Source organism: Microcaecilia unicolor, chromosome 8 (genome assembly GCF_901765095.1).
Source record: "Microcaecilia unicolor chromosome 8, aMicUni1.1, whole genome shotgun sequence".
Lineage (NCBI taxonomy): Eukaryota > Metazoa > Chordata > Amphibia > Gymnophiona > Siphonopidae > Microcaecilia > Microcaecilia unicolor.
The window spans coordinates 48919032-48934821 of NC_044038.1; the positions used below are offsets into that span (position 1 = coordinate 48919032).

Genomic DNA, 15790 nt, shown 5'->3' on the forward strand with positions numbered 1-15790 from the left:
CCTGAGCTTGCTGTGACCCATCTACTCCTGGGTTGTTTCATTCTTTGAGGCAAGGGTGGTAAATTGGTGTGATTCTCACCTGAAGTCCTCTGATGCCAGCACCTCAAAGTAGTACATCAGCCTGCACTTGTGAGTGGATCCCTGTAAAGAGGCCAGGACATCATCAACTCGAGCAAGGCTGCTGCCGGAGCAGGATGAGGGGCTGTGAACCTTCCACTGCAGAATGTAGAATCCAGGCCAGCGGGTCACATGAGAGCCCTGAAAGGGAAAGTCACAACACATCACCACATACTCCAAGAACACCAGTCTCTTTCAACAAGGTTGACCGCTAATGATCATGGGTGTCAAAAGTTTTTTTGTTCACAAAAAATATTTAACATATAGCAAGTCTTCCACTGGCATAGAACAAAACTTATGAAAAACAGGGCAGTTCCACAGTTCAACGTATAGCTAAAAATGATTATACTGTGATGCACTTAGCTGAATCATCACATGGCCATTCCAAGATTCACTGTAACAATATCCACAATCTTCTTAGCAACACTCACTTAATTTTCTTGACAGGGTGCCCTGTTTCGCCAATAGGCTGCATCAGGAGAATGCCACTGTTCCATCAGCGCAACAACTTTCAAACTTTCAACTTTTGTGCTGGTGGAACAGTGGCATTCTCCTGGGCTTACCGCTCGCTAAAAGGGAAGTACCGCTGGTGGTAGTTCCCTCCCCCAGAGTGCACCATTTCCGGCACTGCCAAAATATTTCAGTTTTTGTAGCGCCAGTGTGTACCTGGTGGTAACCGGGCAGTACCGCGTGCTGCTTGGTTACTGCCGGGTTAGTGCGGGAACCCTTACCGCCATCTCAATGGATGGCAGTAAGTGCTCTGCCCTCAAAATGGCCACAAGGCCATTTCTTTAAGAAAAGGGAAACCTGCCTTTTACCCATTGCAGTAAAAGGGGACCTCAGTGCGCATCAAAAACACGCATCAAGTTATCAATGTTGAATGTATCTCTGCAATATTATTCTTTTGTAATTTCATTCTCAATAAAAATTGTTGAATATAAAACACGCATCAATGCCAGGGTGCAGGCCCCCTTTTGCCGCAGCTTCATAAAAGAACACCAGAGGGAGCTATGCGGTATTACAGAAATTATGAACAATATAAAAACAAAGTCACCAAAAATAAATTTTGCATAGTTACATTCTATAAGGAGCCACCTGGATTTAGACATCATGTAAATGCCAGTTTTCTAGTCATTTACATGTGTCTATGGACACCGATGTGTATATAACCATTTTCCAGCCACACAATATTCTATAAAGGTTTATCTCTGTGGCGTAGCTACAGGTAGGCCTGGGTGGGCCAGGGCCCACCCAATTTGGACTCAGGCCCACCCAAAATTGTGACACTTGCTGTGGCTGGTGAGGATCCCCAAACCTTGCCATGCTGAAAATTTTCTCTCTTTAGGCAGCCAGCGCTCTTCCAAATGTCAGCCAGCAGCACTTGCCTTGAGCTGACACAGACTGGCCCTTCTGCACATGCTCAGTTTTCGCACATGCAAAAACACTGAGCATGCATGGTCCGCCAGCAGTAGCATCAATGTGAGGCTAGTGCTGCCGGCTGCCGTTTGGAAGAATGCTGGCTGCTTGAGGAGGAGGAGGAAATCTTCAGCTGGCAGGGTTTAGGGATTCCCGCCAGCTCAAGTATTTAATATTTGGGGGTTTTGGGCAGGGAGGGGTGGAGAGAGGAGCAAACCGGAGGGGGACCGGGGGTGAATTCCATGCCCACCCACCTTGGGCTCTGGCCCACCCAAAATTGGCCATCTAGCTACACCTCTGGTTCATCTTCAAGTTTAAGACCCTAACGCCACATGGACTCAGAGTCTGGACACGGACCTGTCAGTGTACCTTTACGAATTTATTATTTGTTATTCATTTATGGATTTGTTTTATGCTTGTTCTCTTTTTATTGTATTTTCTACAGAGATTTTTACAGTTATGATCATTTTACATGTTTTTACACACATGATGTTATTGTTTTATATGTGTATGGCTCCTAATGTCTGAAAATGCAATTATTTCTAATGATTAGGTTTTGCAGAGTAAATACTGATATTCTAGTTATTTACTCGTATATATGGACACAGACATGTGAATGACTATTTTTCAGCTACATGATATTCTATAAGTGCGTGCCAGCATTCAATCGCGTGTACTTTGCAGGTGGATGTTCAAACGGATGGAGTTTAGGTGGCACACATATTTTACATTTGTAGATGATAAAATAGTATAATCTACCCACATTCCCTAATAATCTAGGTGCAAGTACTTACACTGTCACTGTGGGCTAGTATAAGTGATCTCGCCTAAAAAATAAGAGCATTTTTGGCCTGTTAGACTAGTATTCTACAAAGAAAAATAAGCGGCTGCTTCTCTTCATAGAAGAGGCTTCACTCTTGGTGCTTAAAAATAAGTGCCTCTTTTAGGGGTCCTTTCACTAAGCTGCGGGAAAAGGGCCCTGCCGTTAACGGCAGGGGCTGGATTCCTGCGTGCCAGGGCTCTTTTTACTGCAGCGGGCCATGCATGTGGCCATGCGGCAGGGAGCACTTACCGCCACCCACTGAGGTGGCAGTAAGGGCGCCAATGGTAACCCAGCGGTAACTGGGAAGTGCGCAGCGATGCCCGAATACTGCCATGTTAGTGCTGCACTAGAAAAAAAAATTTACAGATGCGTGCTGCAGCCGGAACTACCGCTTAGTGTTCCAATTTAGCGTGCAGTAAGCCCGCGTTGGGCTTACCACCGCTTTGTAAAAGGGCCCCTTATAGAATTGCTCTCAGTATCTCCATGTAACTATTCTTACCCAATTACAAATTATCAATTAATATTAACCCCCTTCCTCTCGTACAATCTATTCAACAGTTGATCAAACAGCCAAGTTTTCACTTTAATTTAATTAAGACTTATTTTGTGCCAGAGTCATGCATTCCCTCCTGAAATTCCCCCATCATCCTCCCTGCTGACACCCCATGAATTTTCTAACCTGGACGCTCTCTCCTTCTCTGCAGACCAGGGAAGTCTCCACTTGACTGTAGTCCGACCCCAAGACCCAGCCTTTGTCTATCAGCTGCGCGTTACTCCCAGCCACGGTTGAGGCAGGCATTGGCGCCATCTCCCTGTGTAGAGACGCAGGCACACGCTTGGAATGAAAGAGGCTGAAAAGAACATCGCCCCGGAGAATATCGAAGTCCCAAGTGATCACAGATTCACCTTCCAGGATTTCAACACCAATCTGCTCAAGAAGAAACCAATGAATGGGGTTAAGGGTCAGATTTAAGTTTTGTCAACGTTAAGGCAAAAGCAAAGTACAAAAAAAGCCCATACATTCCTTTGCTGGCACAAGTTTAAAAACAGGACTTCTTTTCTTAAAGATTTAGGGTTTCTTTTACAAAGGCGCACTGAAAAATGGCTTGCGGTAGTGTAAGCATGGGTTTGGGGCGTGCACCCATCCATTTTTGAGCGCACCTGTAAAAAAGGCGCTTTTTTTTTTTGGCTGAAAATGGACGTGCGGCAAAATCAAAATGGCCATGTGTCCATTTTGGGTCTGGTAAAGAGCAATCTTTACCTTCGAACAACCATTTAGTGCGGAGATTATACACGGACCACTGAACCCTGAGGCAGGTCTTCGAAACATCGTCCATCGTTGGTCGTGGTCGAAGTGTAAGAAGGACCCGCACGTTTGAACGCCTGATGAAGCTAAGTAATATCTGGTGTGGACTCAAAAGCACTAAGCGATTTAGTAAAAATTGAATGCATTAAGTGAATCAGTAAAGTAAATTGACAAAAAAAGACATATTCACAGAGGTTTTTTGGCCGATGATGAAGAAGACCAGCCCCCGAAGCTTTTAGTTACGCTGGGGGCTTCTCAAGGCCTTTCCTCTGTAAAACACCCAGACTATTTCAGCGATTGTTTTCTCAGTCAGATATTTTGATGCTTGTTTTTGCGATATCTCCTTACCTTCTAGATAAATAATCAATTGATTAGGGAGATTACGTCTTCGTTATATTTATAGTTTTGTACCTAACGGTAAAGAATCCAGGCGGTAATGACCTACACGTGTCAAATGCCACTTGGCGCGCATCCGATACGCGCGCCTGAAATAAAAAATATTTTTCAGACGCACGTATCGGTCGAGCGCCAAAAATGAAGTCGGGCAGTAACTCCATTTTGGCATGAGTTAGGTGCGTGTAGACGCTTATGCGGCTTAGTAAAAGGGCCCCTTAAATTTTTGTAGAATCTGGTGAGTCAATATTCAGATGGTGGTGACCAGCATTTTTTTTTAAACACTGACCGTCACCACTGAAATTAAACCTGGATATTCAATGCCAAGCCATATCTGGACACCGGCACTGAATATCTGGGCAGGTATTGGCCGCTGGTACTTACCTGGGTATTGGCTGATATTCAGCCACTAGCTGATAAGCCAGCTGGGTACAGATAGGACTAGGGCTGTGGCATTGGTACACCAAACCTTTGACTCCGACTCCTTTATTATTCTACTGTTCAACGACGACTCCTACTGATATTAGGCTTTATAATTACCAGTTACTCTATCTTATCTATCTATATGTTCCATCTTTGCTTACACCCTATGCTGTCTGTTAAAATGAGGAGGCGTCCAGGTGCCACAACGGGGATGAGAGCGTGTCGGGTCTGGGTGACACATTGGGAGCAGGTTGGGAGTGTGTTGGGTAGGCGTGCAGGTGACTGATCAGAGGGGTCAGGGGATGCGCTGCTATACCACCACTGACAGCGTACTGCGCTACTGAGGCTGCATGTAATGAAGCTGCATTTAATACCTCCTCTTGAGTTGGCGGTAAGTTAGGCTGTGCTATCAGAATTCCTGACAGCCAGCACACAGTCCATCGCAGCCAGCCACTCCTCCCAGCCCAGATCTTGCCCTCTCCCATGTTGAGAAGTTAACAGCAGCTGCCTTTTTAATACAAGAGAAAGTAGCAAGGCTTTGGACTACTGTGTAGCGCATGGTAAACCCCATATTAGCTGCTTAATGCTAAAGGGCCCCTAAATTTTTTTCCAGGAGAATACCCACTTCCATAGCAATATCAGTACTTTATCTGCAGAAATGGCTTTTTATCGAAGTGCCCAGCTGATATATGTAGTGCATGCTTAGACCCAGATGAACAAAACCTAACGAGCCAGCAACATGGCTTTTACACTGTACTGCTCTGGGATCTTGCCAGGTACTTGTGACCTGGATTGGCCACTGTTGGAAACAGGATGCTGGGCTTGATGGACCTTCGGTCTGTCCCTGTATGGCAATACTTATGTACTTATGGAGCTGTCGATCCTGACAGTTCTTCATGGTTGCAAGTGTCCTCTGCCACTCCTGCAGGAGGAGAAGGACCCACACCCTGGAGCAGGAAGATCGCTGACTGTGGCGGGGGACAGGGAAGATGTGAGTACCACAGGAAAGCATTAAAAAAAAATGAAACCTCCCCAAAGTTGAGTGCGCTTCACACAACAAAATCATGAGGGCAGAGAGTGCGAAAGAGCCAGCAGCAAGGATCAGTGCCTCTCACTTGAGCTTTCAGGGGCTCTCTCCAAATGGATCCATGTGTGAGAATCCGTGCACCAGCTTTCATACACGCAGCTTAGTGAGAGGCTGTTCTGTGCATGCTCAGTTGATCGACTATCTTCCCCCCTATTGCATGCAAATGAGCTGTTTGCAAAAGCAATTCGCTTTGGGAATCGCTTTATATTTCCAAATTGGTAATTTTTACTGAGGTGGAAATACAGAGCAATTTTTTACAGGGACCTTTATGCATCTGGGCCTAAGTGCTGTTCTGCATATACTTTTACCTTTTGCGTGGAGAGACATTCCTGGATGCAGAGTTTGAAACTACATATATCAGGGGCATAGCCAGACCTATTACTACTTATCATTTCTAAAGCGCTACTAGATGTACGCAGCACTGTACACTTGAACATGAAGAGACAGTCCCTGCTCGACAGAGCTTACAATCTAATTAGGACAGACAAACAGGACAAACAAGAGATAAGGGAATATTAAAGTGAAGATGATAAAATAAGGGTTCTGAACAAGTGAATAAGGGTTAAGAGTTAAAAGCTGCATCAAAAAGGTGGGCTTTTAGCATAGATTTGAAGACGGCCAGAGATGGAGCTTGACGTACCGGCTCAGGAAGTCTATTCCAGGCATATGGTGGAATAGACTTCGTGAGCCAGTACGTCAAGCTCCATCTCTGGCCGTCTTCAAATCTATGCTAAAAGCCCATCTTTTTGTTTGGGGGGTCCGGAGCCCAAAGTGTGTGGGGGGAGGGGGGCACAGCTTGGCCCACCTCCCTGCTGCAACCCCCACCCCACCGCAACCCCACATACCTTGGTTAGCCCCACCAGATGAAGCCTTTCTCCAGCAATGTTCTCTGCGCATTGCCTGCTCTGATTCCCCTCACATTGTGTGCATGCTCGGTTTTAGTAAAACTGAGAATGCACGTGACATGAGAGGAAGCAGGGCGGGCCAGCCAAACCAGGGGACCTGGATCCAATTTTGGGGGGGCCCAGGCCCCCAAAACCCCCTGTAGCTACGTCACCAACATATATACTTCTGAATGCCACAAAAATCATCTACACACATCAGCAGGTGTGTATTCAGGTACTGGTCCTGGGACACTTTTCAAAGTGGAAATATCTATGCACTTTTCATCAATTCAGGCAGTTATAAAACATATTCCGTGGCCGCGGGAGAGCGAGGCGGCGTACCTCTCAGTTCGATGTGATTGAGCACCGGATCATCTTATGAGTTCTCCTGAGGACGCTTTAAGAGCGAAACACACGTGTTGGGAACGAATATGGATCTAGGAAGTGAACTGACTGATATCTGATTAAAGACGGAAAGATTTTTATAAAAGAGACACGAACACGAGCACGGATTACATCAGTGAAAGCTGTAGTACTGCTGAAGAGCACAACACCTACTCTCTATTCACTCTAGCCCTAAGCTAAGTAAAACATTTTTTACACATCACAGAGATCTTAATGACATGTGTTTGTGGCGGTAGGTAGGGCAGGGGTGCAATGATGTTTGACTACTTCATGTTGCTTTTTAGCAGCCCAGCCGTAGCAGCATGTTTTTACTGAGCACTTTTAACAACATTAGTTTTATGCTATCACTTTTTTGATGTGTTATTCACAGCAATTATAAAAACTAAATAAAAAAATAAGTAACTCAAGTAGTGTACAATGGTTTCTCCTGGGTGTATATGGAAGCATAATTCTGAAACCAGAACGTTTTGTTTACCCCAGAGTTATCTTAGTTATAAAACATACCCAATACGAACATTTCAGAACAAGCCCCAGAACTCCAGTAGTCTCAGGGCCCATTCCATAAGCTGTGCATTTACGAATACTGAAATGTTACAAAAGTTTGCTAATGTTACAACAGCAGCGCTGCTAATTCTACTACTACTACTCTTTATCATTTCTATAGCGCTACAAGGCATACGCAGCGCTGTACACCATACACAAAAAGACAGTCCCTGCTCAAAGAGCTCACAATCTAAATATGGAATGTTGCTAGTGGAATAGCAACATTCCATGTAGAATCTCAAGTAATAGCAACGTTCCATGTTCCGCTGCACTGATCACCAGGCCACTCCTCCACCAGCAACATTCCATGTAGAAGCCTGCCCCTGCAGGCCAGCAACGCGGCCGCACAGGCTCCCACCGCCTGCGAGTCCGACGTCCCGCACCATACATAATTCAGCGTTATTCCCCCCCCCCCCCCCCCCCCGGCTCAGTAAAGCAATCCATTCTTTCCCTCCTGTGTGTTAAAATAAGCTGTGAAATATATGTTAAATTGCAACATAATGATCCATTTTTCTGTGTGTTTGGACAGCTCTCAAATGTCCCACATTTGCAGCATGTCTCTCTTCCTGTGTGACTGAATGATTTGACTTCATGCCCTGTCAGCAAGGAGCAAGGTGTGCTGGGATCTAGCTGAGATCAAGAGAGGTCACAAGTCTGGTAGAGCCAGGCCAGAGCAGGACACCAGAGTAAGAACATGTTTTCTGGGGTATGTAAAGACAATCTGCAAATGCTTTTGGGCAGATCACAAGAAAGTTTCTCTTATAAAAGAGGCGTGTTTCATGCCACACCATACCTCATGTGGGGCTCCCTTTAAAACACAGGCAGAGTGGTAGATGGTTTCTGTCCAGAGCCGGATGTGGTCAGATATCTCTGCTTCTTCTGTCTGATAAAGAGATTTGGGAACAAGGCCGCCTTCTGGGACACTGCACTGAAAGAAAATTGGCAATAATATTACAAAGTGAATGTTCCTCTGAGGAGCCAGCCAGATCTAGGGCAGAAAGCTGTGATCTGCACTGCCTCCCTCTGTTTATTATACATTCTACACCAACCTTCATAAAAAAAACAAATGTGTGCATGTGCGTGCAGTGATGTACATAGCTTGGTTGGCACCTGGGGTACAGCACTCCCTCCTTCAGGCACGTTCCCCCCCCCCCCCCGAGTCGAAGCCCTCCTCCTCCAGGTGCGTTCCCCCCCCCCCTCCTCCGAGCAAGGGGGTGTGCTGAACAGTTATGTGGCTGTCAACTTTGCCGGTCCCCTGCCCTGGAACAGGAAGTTGATGTCAGGGGGGCATTCCGATTTGTGTCGAAAGATGGGTGTCCTTCTCTTTCGAAAATGAGCATGCAAGTAGGTGCCTGTTTTGAGGCTATTTTATATATTTTATTGATATGTTTTTATAAAATGGCTTCAAAATCCCTACTGAAATTGTGGCTAAAATGCAGCTGTGTACATTAACACCAGTTTGGAAGCTGAAGTATGCGCATAGATGCATATTTTAATCTATCAGAACTTATAGGCAATATCTCTTGGGAAATCCAACCAAATGCCTTAGACTCTTTTATATGATTTTCACCATCTTGTTACCACAGATCTCAGCGGTGCCCCTCACTGAAAAGTAAACTCACAGTCAGCAAGACCTATGCACCCACCTCCTCATAAGTCTAATGGAGAATTATCTCAGAAAACATTTAACTTGTCTCATGCTTTAATTATATTATCACAAGTATATAAGAGTTTCCCAACAGTTACTGTAGAAAATGTTTTACATTTTTGGACCATCAGAAGGTGGGCAAATCCAAATCGTGTTTCACAAAGAACACTCTTATACCATCACCAATTGTCCTCATCGGTCCATTTTTCAAAAATTATTTTTTGTAGAATCCAATACAGCATATATCTTTTCACTTCAAACTGTTCCAATCAATATAAAACTCGTCCTGGCATAGTTCATGAATTTCATGTAAACAAACATCTCAAAACATGTAGCTTCTCTATTTTGAGGCATGCAGACTACACAAGAACAGAACCCAGTCCGACATAGCACCACGTTTCGCTAGTCCAGTTGCATCAGGGAAATAGGTTTCTTCTCAAAGTTATTTTAGGCACATCTCTTTTGTGTCCTAAATAAGGCCAATTAGCTATGCAGGTGCTGGCAGCCACATAACGTTTTGTTTTTTTTTATTTTAAAGAACTCCCAAGTCCCCTTCTGCTCCCTCCCAACAATGCCCCCTTTCCCTCCCCTCTCCCCCAGCCTGCAGCAAGAACACACCTAGAATACCCCCCTGCCTCCCAGCTGTCCAGTTAGGCCCCAAGCCTACCTGTATCCCTTGATGGTCCAGCAAGGTCTTTGGGAGCAGGAGCACAGCCCCCTCCCTCCTGCCTCTTGTAGTGCCTCTGCTCATGGTGCCATGAGCTGCTGTGAGAGGTCACGGCAGCCATTTTGGACAGGTGCAGCAAGGGGCAAAAGTGAGGGGGCTGCACTCCTGTCCCCAGTGATCCCACTGGACCACCAGGGATTATCCCAGGGGGAGGGCCTACCTAAATGACTGGGAGAGGGTGAGGGGTTCTTCTTGGGGGGGTGTCTTACCATGGGCTGGGGGAGGGGAGGGAAAGAGGGGCATTGTATGGGGGCGGGAGGGGGCTTTTTTTTTAAACAAAAGAAGTTATGCAGGCTCTGGCTGAATATCAGTCGGGCCCACATAAGTTCCAGCGCTCAGCCCTCCCAAAATTATCCAACGATATTCAGTGCCAATACCTGGACATGGCCTGACACTGAATATCAGGGATAATTTAAGCTGGCAATGATCTGCATTAAAAAAAACACTGACCACCGCTGGCTGAATATCGGGGGAGGGGGGGGGGGGTTATGTTTAATCTGGTGTTTCACAGGCAGCCAATGCAATTTCTGCAGCAATGGCGACACATGATCGTATTTCCTATTTCCAAAAATCAGTCTAACTGCAGAATTCTGTATCATCTGTAATGTCTTACATCATGTCCATGCTAACCCCAGATATAGTGCATTATAAAAATCCAATCTAGACAAAACTAATGATTGTACTACAACCCTGAAATCATACCCCTCCGGCATCGGTCTCATTTTCAACAACATACGCAGATTGTAAAAGCATGTTCTCATGCCCAATTTCTTGAACAATCGTCATTGTTAGTCTTAAAAAAAATAATAAAAAAAAGAATACATATCTAGGTACATGCCGACTCAGTGGAAAAGAGTTCACACCTGGCATCTCCACAGGGACATGCACAAGATGCTGAATTATTTTAAAATACATCAATTACAACTATATAGAGGAACTTGCCGCATCTGACCCTGCTGTATTACAAACAAGATGCAAATGGAAGCACAACGTAGTCTTACCACGCACTCCCCTCCGAGAAAGTCAGGAATCACTTCCTTGTCTAGGTAATCGATGAGTCCGCCCGCTCCCTGGTAGTTATTGCCACTGTAGATCAAGAACTTCTGTCTTGTATTCTCATTGATGAAGGGGCTGACCTGCAGCAAGAGTGAGAGGGTTAGTGGCGGCCTGGACTCCATCTTCAGGGAACATCTCCTTGTAGGCAGGGCTTATGGGCACTGCAGAAGAAAAGGAAAAAAAACTGGAATTGGGAATAAACATACCTACTGGAATGTATAAGGCACATGTCATTGCATTGAGGGGATCATCTTGGATTTCCTTCCATTGGGAGGTGCAATATAAATTTGCCTTAAGACTTTATATTCCTCCTCGACAAGCCTTTCATATGGGGCTTTTGCCAGCTGGTGAGTGTCCAAAATGTGGTGAAAAAGGGGCATATGTTTTGGTCTTGCTCCAGAATCAGAAATTTTTTGGAAACAGCTGTTTTGACAGGTGTCTACTATGTGGAAAGTGGGTTGGCACTATGACCCCAGACTGTTATTCGGACATCCCAGTTTGGGTACTCCAGTGCCTAAAGGGTACAGGGAGTTTATAATAAGATCTACAATCATTGCAAAAAAAAACATTTTGCCAGAATGGCTGCCTGCTAAAGATCCCTCACTATATCACTTCACAATCTGATCCTCAAGCACCACAGGATACCCACAATGAATAGGCATCAGATAGATTTGCATAAAATGGAGGCAGTGCATACATGGAGGGGCATAATCGAATGGCGCCGGCCATCTCTGGGGCCGGCTAAGCAAGTGGGTGGAGCCAACCGTATTTTCGAAAAAGATGGCCGGCCATCTTTTTTACGATAATATGGTTGGGGCCGCCCAAATGTCAGAGATGGCCGGGTTTGAGATGGCTGGCATCGGTTTTTGCCCATAATGGAAACCGAAGCTGGCGATCTCAAACCCGTCCAAATCCAAGGCATTTGGTCGTGGGATGGGCCAGGATTCGTAGTGTACTGGTCCCCCTCACATGCCAGGACACCAACCGGGCACCCTAGGGGGCACTTCTAAAAAGGTTTAAAAAAAAATTAAAATAGCTCCCAGGTGCATAGCTCCCTTACCTTGGGTGCTGAGCCCCCCAACCCCCCCACAAAACCCACTCCCCACAACTATACACCACTACAATAGCCCTAAGGGGTGAAGGGGGGCACCTACATGTGGGTACAGTGCGTTTCGGGTGGGTTTTGAAGGGCTCCCATTTTCCACCACAAGTGTAACAGGTAGGGGGGATGGGCCTGGGCCCACCTGCCTGAAGTCCACTGCACCCACTGAAACTGCTCCAGGGACCTGTATACTGCTGCACTGGACCCGAGTATGACATTTGAGGCTGGCATAGAGGCTGGCAAAAAAAGTTTTTAAAGTTGTTTTTTTGAGGGTGGGAGGGGGTTATTGACCACTGGGGGAGTCAGGGGAGGTGATCCCCGATTCCCTCCGGTGGTCATCTGGTCAGTTTGGACACTTTTTGTGGACCTGAATAAAAAGGGACCAAATAAAGTGGACCAAGTTCTCGCCAGGGCCGGCTTTCTTTTTTCCATTATCGGGCGAAGCCGGCCATCTCAACGCATGCCCCTGTCCTGCCTTCGCTACCGTGCCGACATGCCCCCTTGAACTTTCGCCGGCCCCACGACGGAACACAGTTGAAGCCAGCCAAAATCAGCTTTCAATTATACCGATTTGGCCGGGGTCAGGAGATTGCCGGCCATGTCCCGATTTGTGTCAGAAGATGGCCGGTGATCTCTTTCGAAAATAAGCTGGATAGTCATTGTGGCTACCTTGAAAACCAAATATATATATACACTGGTGTATTGAAGGAAAATACAGGAATGAACAAAATGCTACCAAAAAGGTTTTCAAAAATTAGAGAGGAAAAGACCTCTTAAAGATCGCTGTCAACGATATATAGGCAGCGGCTCAAGATTAAATGAAGCCGCTAAGCATTGTACTCGGTCGATACATAATCATAGGTCTAAAACCTCCCAGAATCGTTTGATAGCTCCCAACAAAAAGAAAATAATATTCATCTATAGAGACTACCAAACATCAAATGTCAAAAATAAAAAAAAAGAGAGCACTTAACTTTGGACGCTGATTTCCCTATAAGTGAAATATGTGACACCATCCAATCTTCAAATGATTGTGCACATTATGCTTCCATTATGTAATACTTCTTAATCATCAGCAAATTGGCTGAGGGACCTGGGAGGTTTTTGACCTATGATTATGTATCGACTGAGTCAATGCTTAGCGGCTTCATTTAATCTTGAGCCTACATATCGTTGACAATGGTCTTTATGAGGTTTTTTCCTTCCTAATATTTGAAAAACCATTTTGATAGCATTTGGTGCATTCCTTTATTTTCCTTCAATATACCAGTGTATATATTTGAGTTATTCTCTATTTGTTATTGGTGTAGCAGATCCTTTTTGTTGTTGTTGTTGTTGTTATCTTGAAAATCAAACTGGCACGAGGCTGGTTGAGGGACACACTGAGAAAGTGCCACAACAGTTTTGTTGCAATTCACAACTAGAAATAGGACATTTATCTATTTTACTTTGATGGCCTGGAATTCTTTGCCTTTGGAATTTCATATACAGCAGAACCATTTTCTCAAAATTTATAACTAGAGTTAATCTGATATTTTTGACATTTGTGAGTTGGTTAATGTGTTCCATGGGTTTTGTTTCATTGGGTTATTCTGTGCATTATGTTTCAGGTAAACAAATGTTTTGCTTGCTTTTGGGCTGCATATTCATTGTGGGTATCCTGAAATCCTGCCTCAGGGCTGCCAAGAGGGGACCTGCCATACAGCTCCAACCCTGCCTTCAAGCACCATCCAGTTTCAGCCTGATTTCAAGTTCCAGCTCTGCCTTGAAGCTCCAGTCCTGTCTTCCAGTTCCAGCCCAAGTTGTCTCCAGCTCCAGTCCTACCTGTTTCCAGCCTCAGTTCTGCATTGCCAAAGTACCAGACCTAGCCTGGGTGGCTCGCTGCTGCTAGCTGGAATCCAGCAGCGGCCCAAGGGCTCACCATTGTGTGTCCATGACAGGAAGAGAGCAGAAGAGAGGTTTGGAGGAGACAGGAGATGAATGTTTTAAATTCCAATTATTAGTAAATGCATTCATCGCAGAGTTAACCGTGATTAACTTGCAGCCCTAAAAATTACCACAGAAAATGTATGTATTTTGCATTTACACATTCTTTTGCATGTAAAAATTTTCTGTGCTTATTTATGTGCATATATTCAGAAGTCTGCATGTAAAGGAGGAGTGGCCTAGTGGCTAGAGCACCGGTCTTGCAATCCAGAGGTGGCTGGTTCAAATCCCACTGTTGCTCTTTGTGATCTTGGGCAAGTCACTTAACCCTCCATTGCCTCAGGTTCAAACTTAGATTGTGAGCCCTCCTGGGACAGAGACATATCCAGTGTACTTGAATGTAACTCACCTTGAGCTACTACTGAAAAAGATGTGAGCAAAATGCTCACCCCAGAAATGCTTCACTCAGTTTAGCTAAAGTTACATTTAGAAAAGACTAGTAAGGCTTTATACACAGATGCTTTTGAAAAATTACCCTCCGAAGAATGAAAGCTGTGAATATTTTTCAGTACTCACAATACATTGCATTTATACTTCCTAAATGCTATAAAAGTTGCCAAAAACTAAGCATGCATAATTTAATTCAAATTTTAACAAGCAATTATTGGCACTAATTAGATTTAATTGGAATTAATGCACAAGTAAAAAAAAGCGGGTGTGGAAATGGGAAGGTCATGGGCAGAACAGGGATGTTCCTAGCATTTACGCATGTTATAGAATATTAGGGATACGCATCTAATTTAGGCATGTACATTTGCCACCACATTTCAGTTGGTGCAAACGGCCACACCTAAACTTAGGCGTGATTCCCAGGTGTAAGCGCTATTCTATAAACTGCGCCTAACTTTAAGTACGGCTTATAGAATAGCGCTTCTTTTGGTGCTGATTTTTCCCCCCTTATACTTCCAAAGTATCTCTCAATCCCTGTAACAGAGCTGCCATAGCCCTCATGTCTCTGAATCTTCATAACATGGGGGCAATTCTGTAACTGGCCACCTCCATTTAGGGGCCCCGAGGGCACATGGTAAGAGCCTGTTCTGTAACAGAACCTAGACGCCTAACTTCTGTTTCCTAACACTAGTGTAACCTGCTATCAGTCCTACTACCATTTAGAAGAGTTCAATTACAACAGCCATAGAGTGGGTGCAAGTGTGAATGCCCAAATGTGGCAGTGACACGTGCAACGTACACTATTCTGTCAGTTACGTGCGTAAGTTGGAGCCTCACTTATGCTCTGCCTATGTGTACGCCTTTCTCCCCTCACAAATATATACTGTGCAAGATAAGTGCATATTTACAGACCAGTATTTAGCTGGTATCCTATACATTGGGGCACAGTTTCTGCATAGGTCGCCCAAGAAGAGGCACTCAGTTTTGGATACAGATCACAGCACCTAGTTAATAGAATTGCCCTGTGTCTCTCAGTGCTCGTAATCTGGTGTCTTAAGTATTTGTAATAGTGCTGTTACAATTCCAGGGGCCAGTCTTCTCTTGTGTAGTAGAGCTGGTAATCACACAGATGCCACTACTTGTGACATTAACCTAATGCATGTTAGTCCCCTGCCACAGAGACTCACCAGTGTCCACAGCACAGGAAAGACTCTGGGGGCTCGGATGATAAGCAGCCGCCCCAGTGTCTCTGGATAATTGGCCTCCACCACTTCAATAATCCTAAGAAGAGCTTTGACTCCAGGTCGCCAAAGGTGCCGCATGTTCAACCCCTCCAGGTCCACAAGACAGGTCCAGGTCCTTGAACAGAGATGCAAAGTGCTAATACTCTCACCTTAATTTTCTGATAAAAATGTGACTGGTGTTTTCCTACACTATTGCTATCCTGGCCTGATATTTGTGAGTGAAATTCGATCAATTTCTTT

The 15790-nt window shown here is 45.0% G+C and overlaps 1 protein-coding gene across 2 annotated transcripts in view; it reads right to left on the reverse strand.

The window, feature by feature from the left end:
• SEC14L5 (SEC14 like lipid binding 5) overlaps positions 1-15790 on the reverse strand; it is an 82924-nt gene that overhangs the window by 7319 nt on the left and 59815 nt on the right. For both annotated transcript variants that reach the window (XM_030212653.1, XM_030212652.1), the window contains 5 exons: positions 15494-15665; positions 10774-10908; positions 8191-8325; positions 3036-3284; positions 80-258 (listed from right to left, as the gene is read on the reverse strand). In XM_030212653.1, the coding sequence (XP_030068513.1) occupies positions 80-258; positions 3036-3284; positions 8191-8325; positions 10774-10908; positions 15494-15665 (870 nt within the window). The remainder of the gene's footprint in view (positions 1-79; positions 259-3035; positions 3285-8190; positions 8326-10773; positions 10909-15493; positions 15666-15790) is intronic.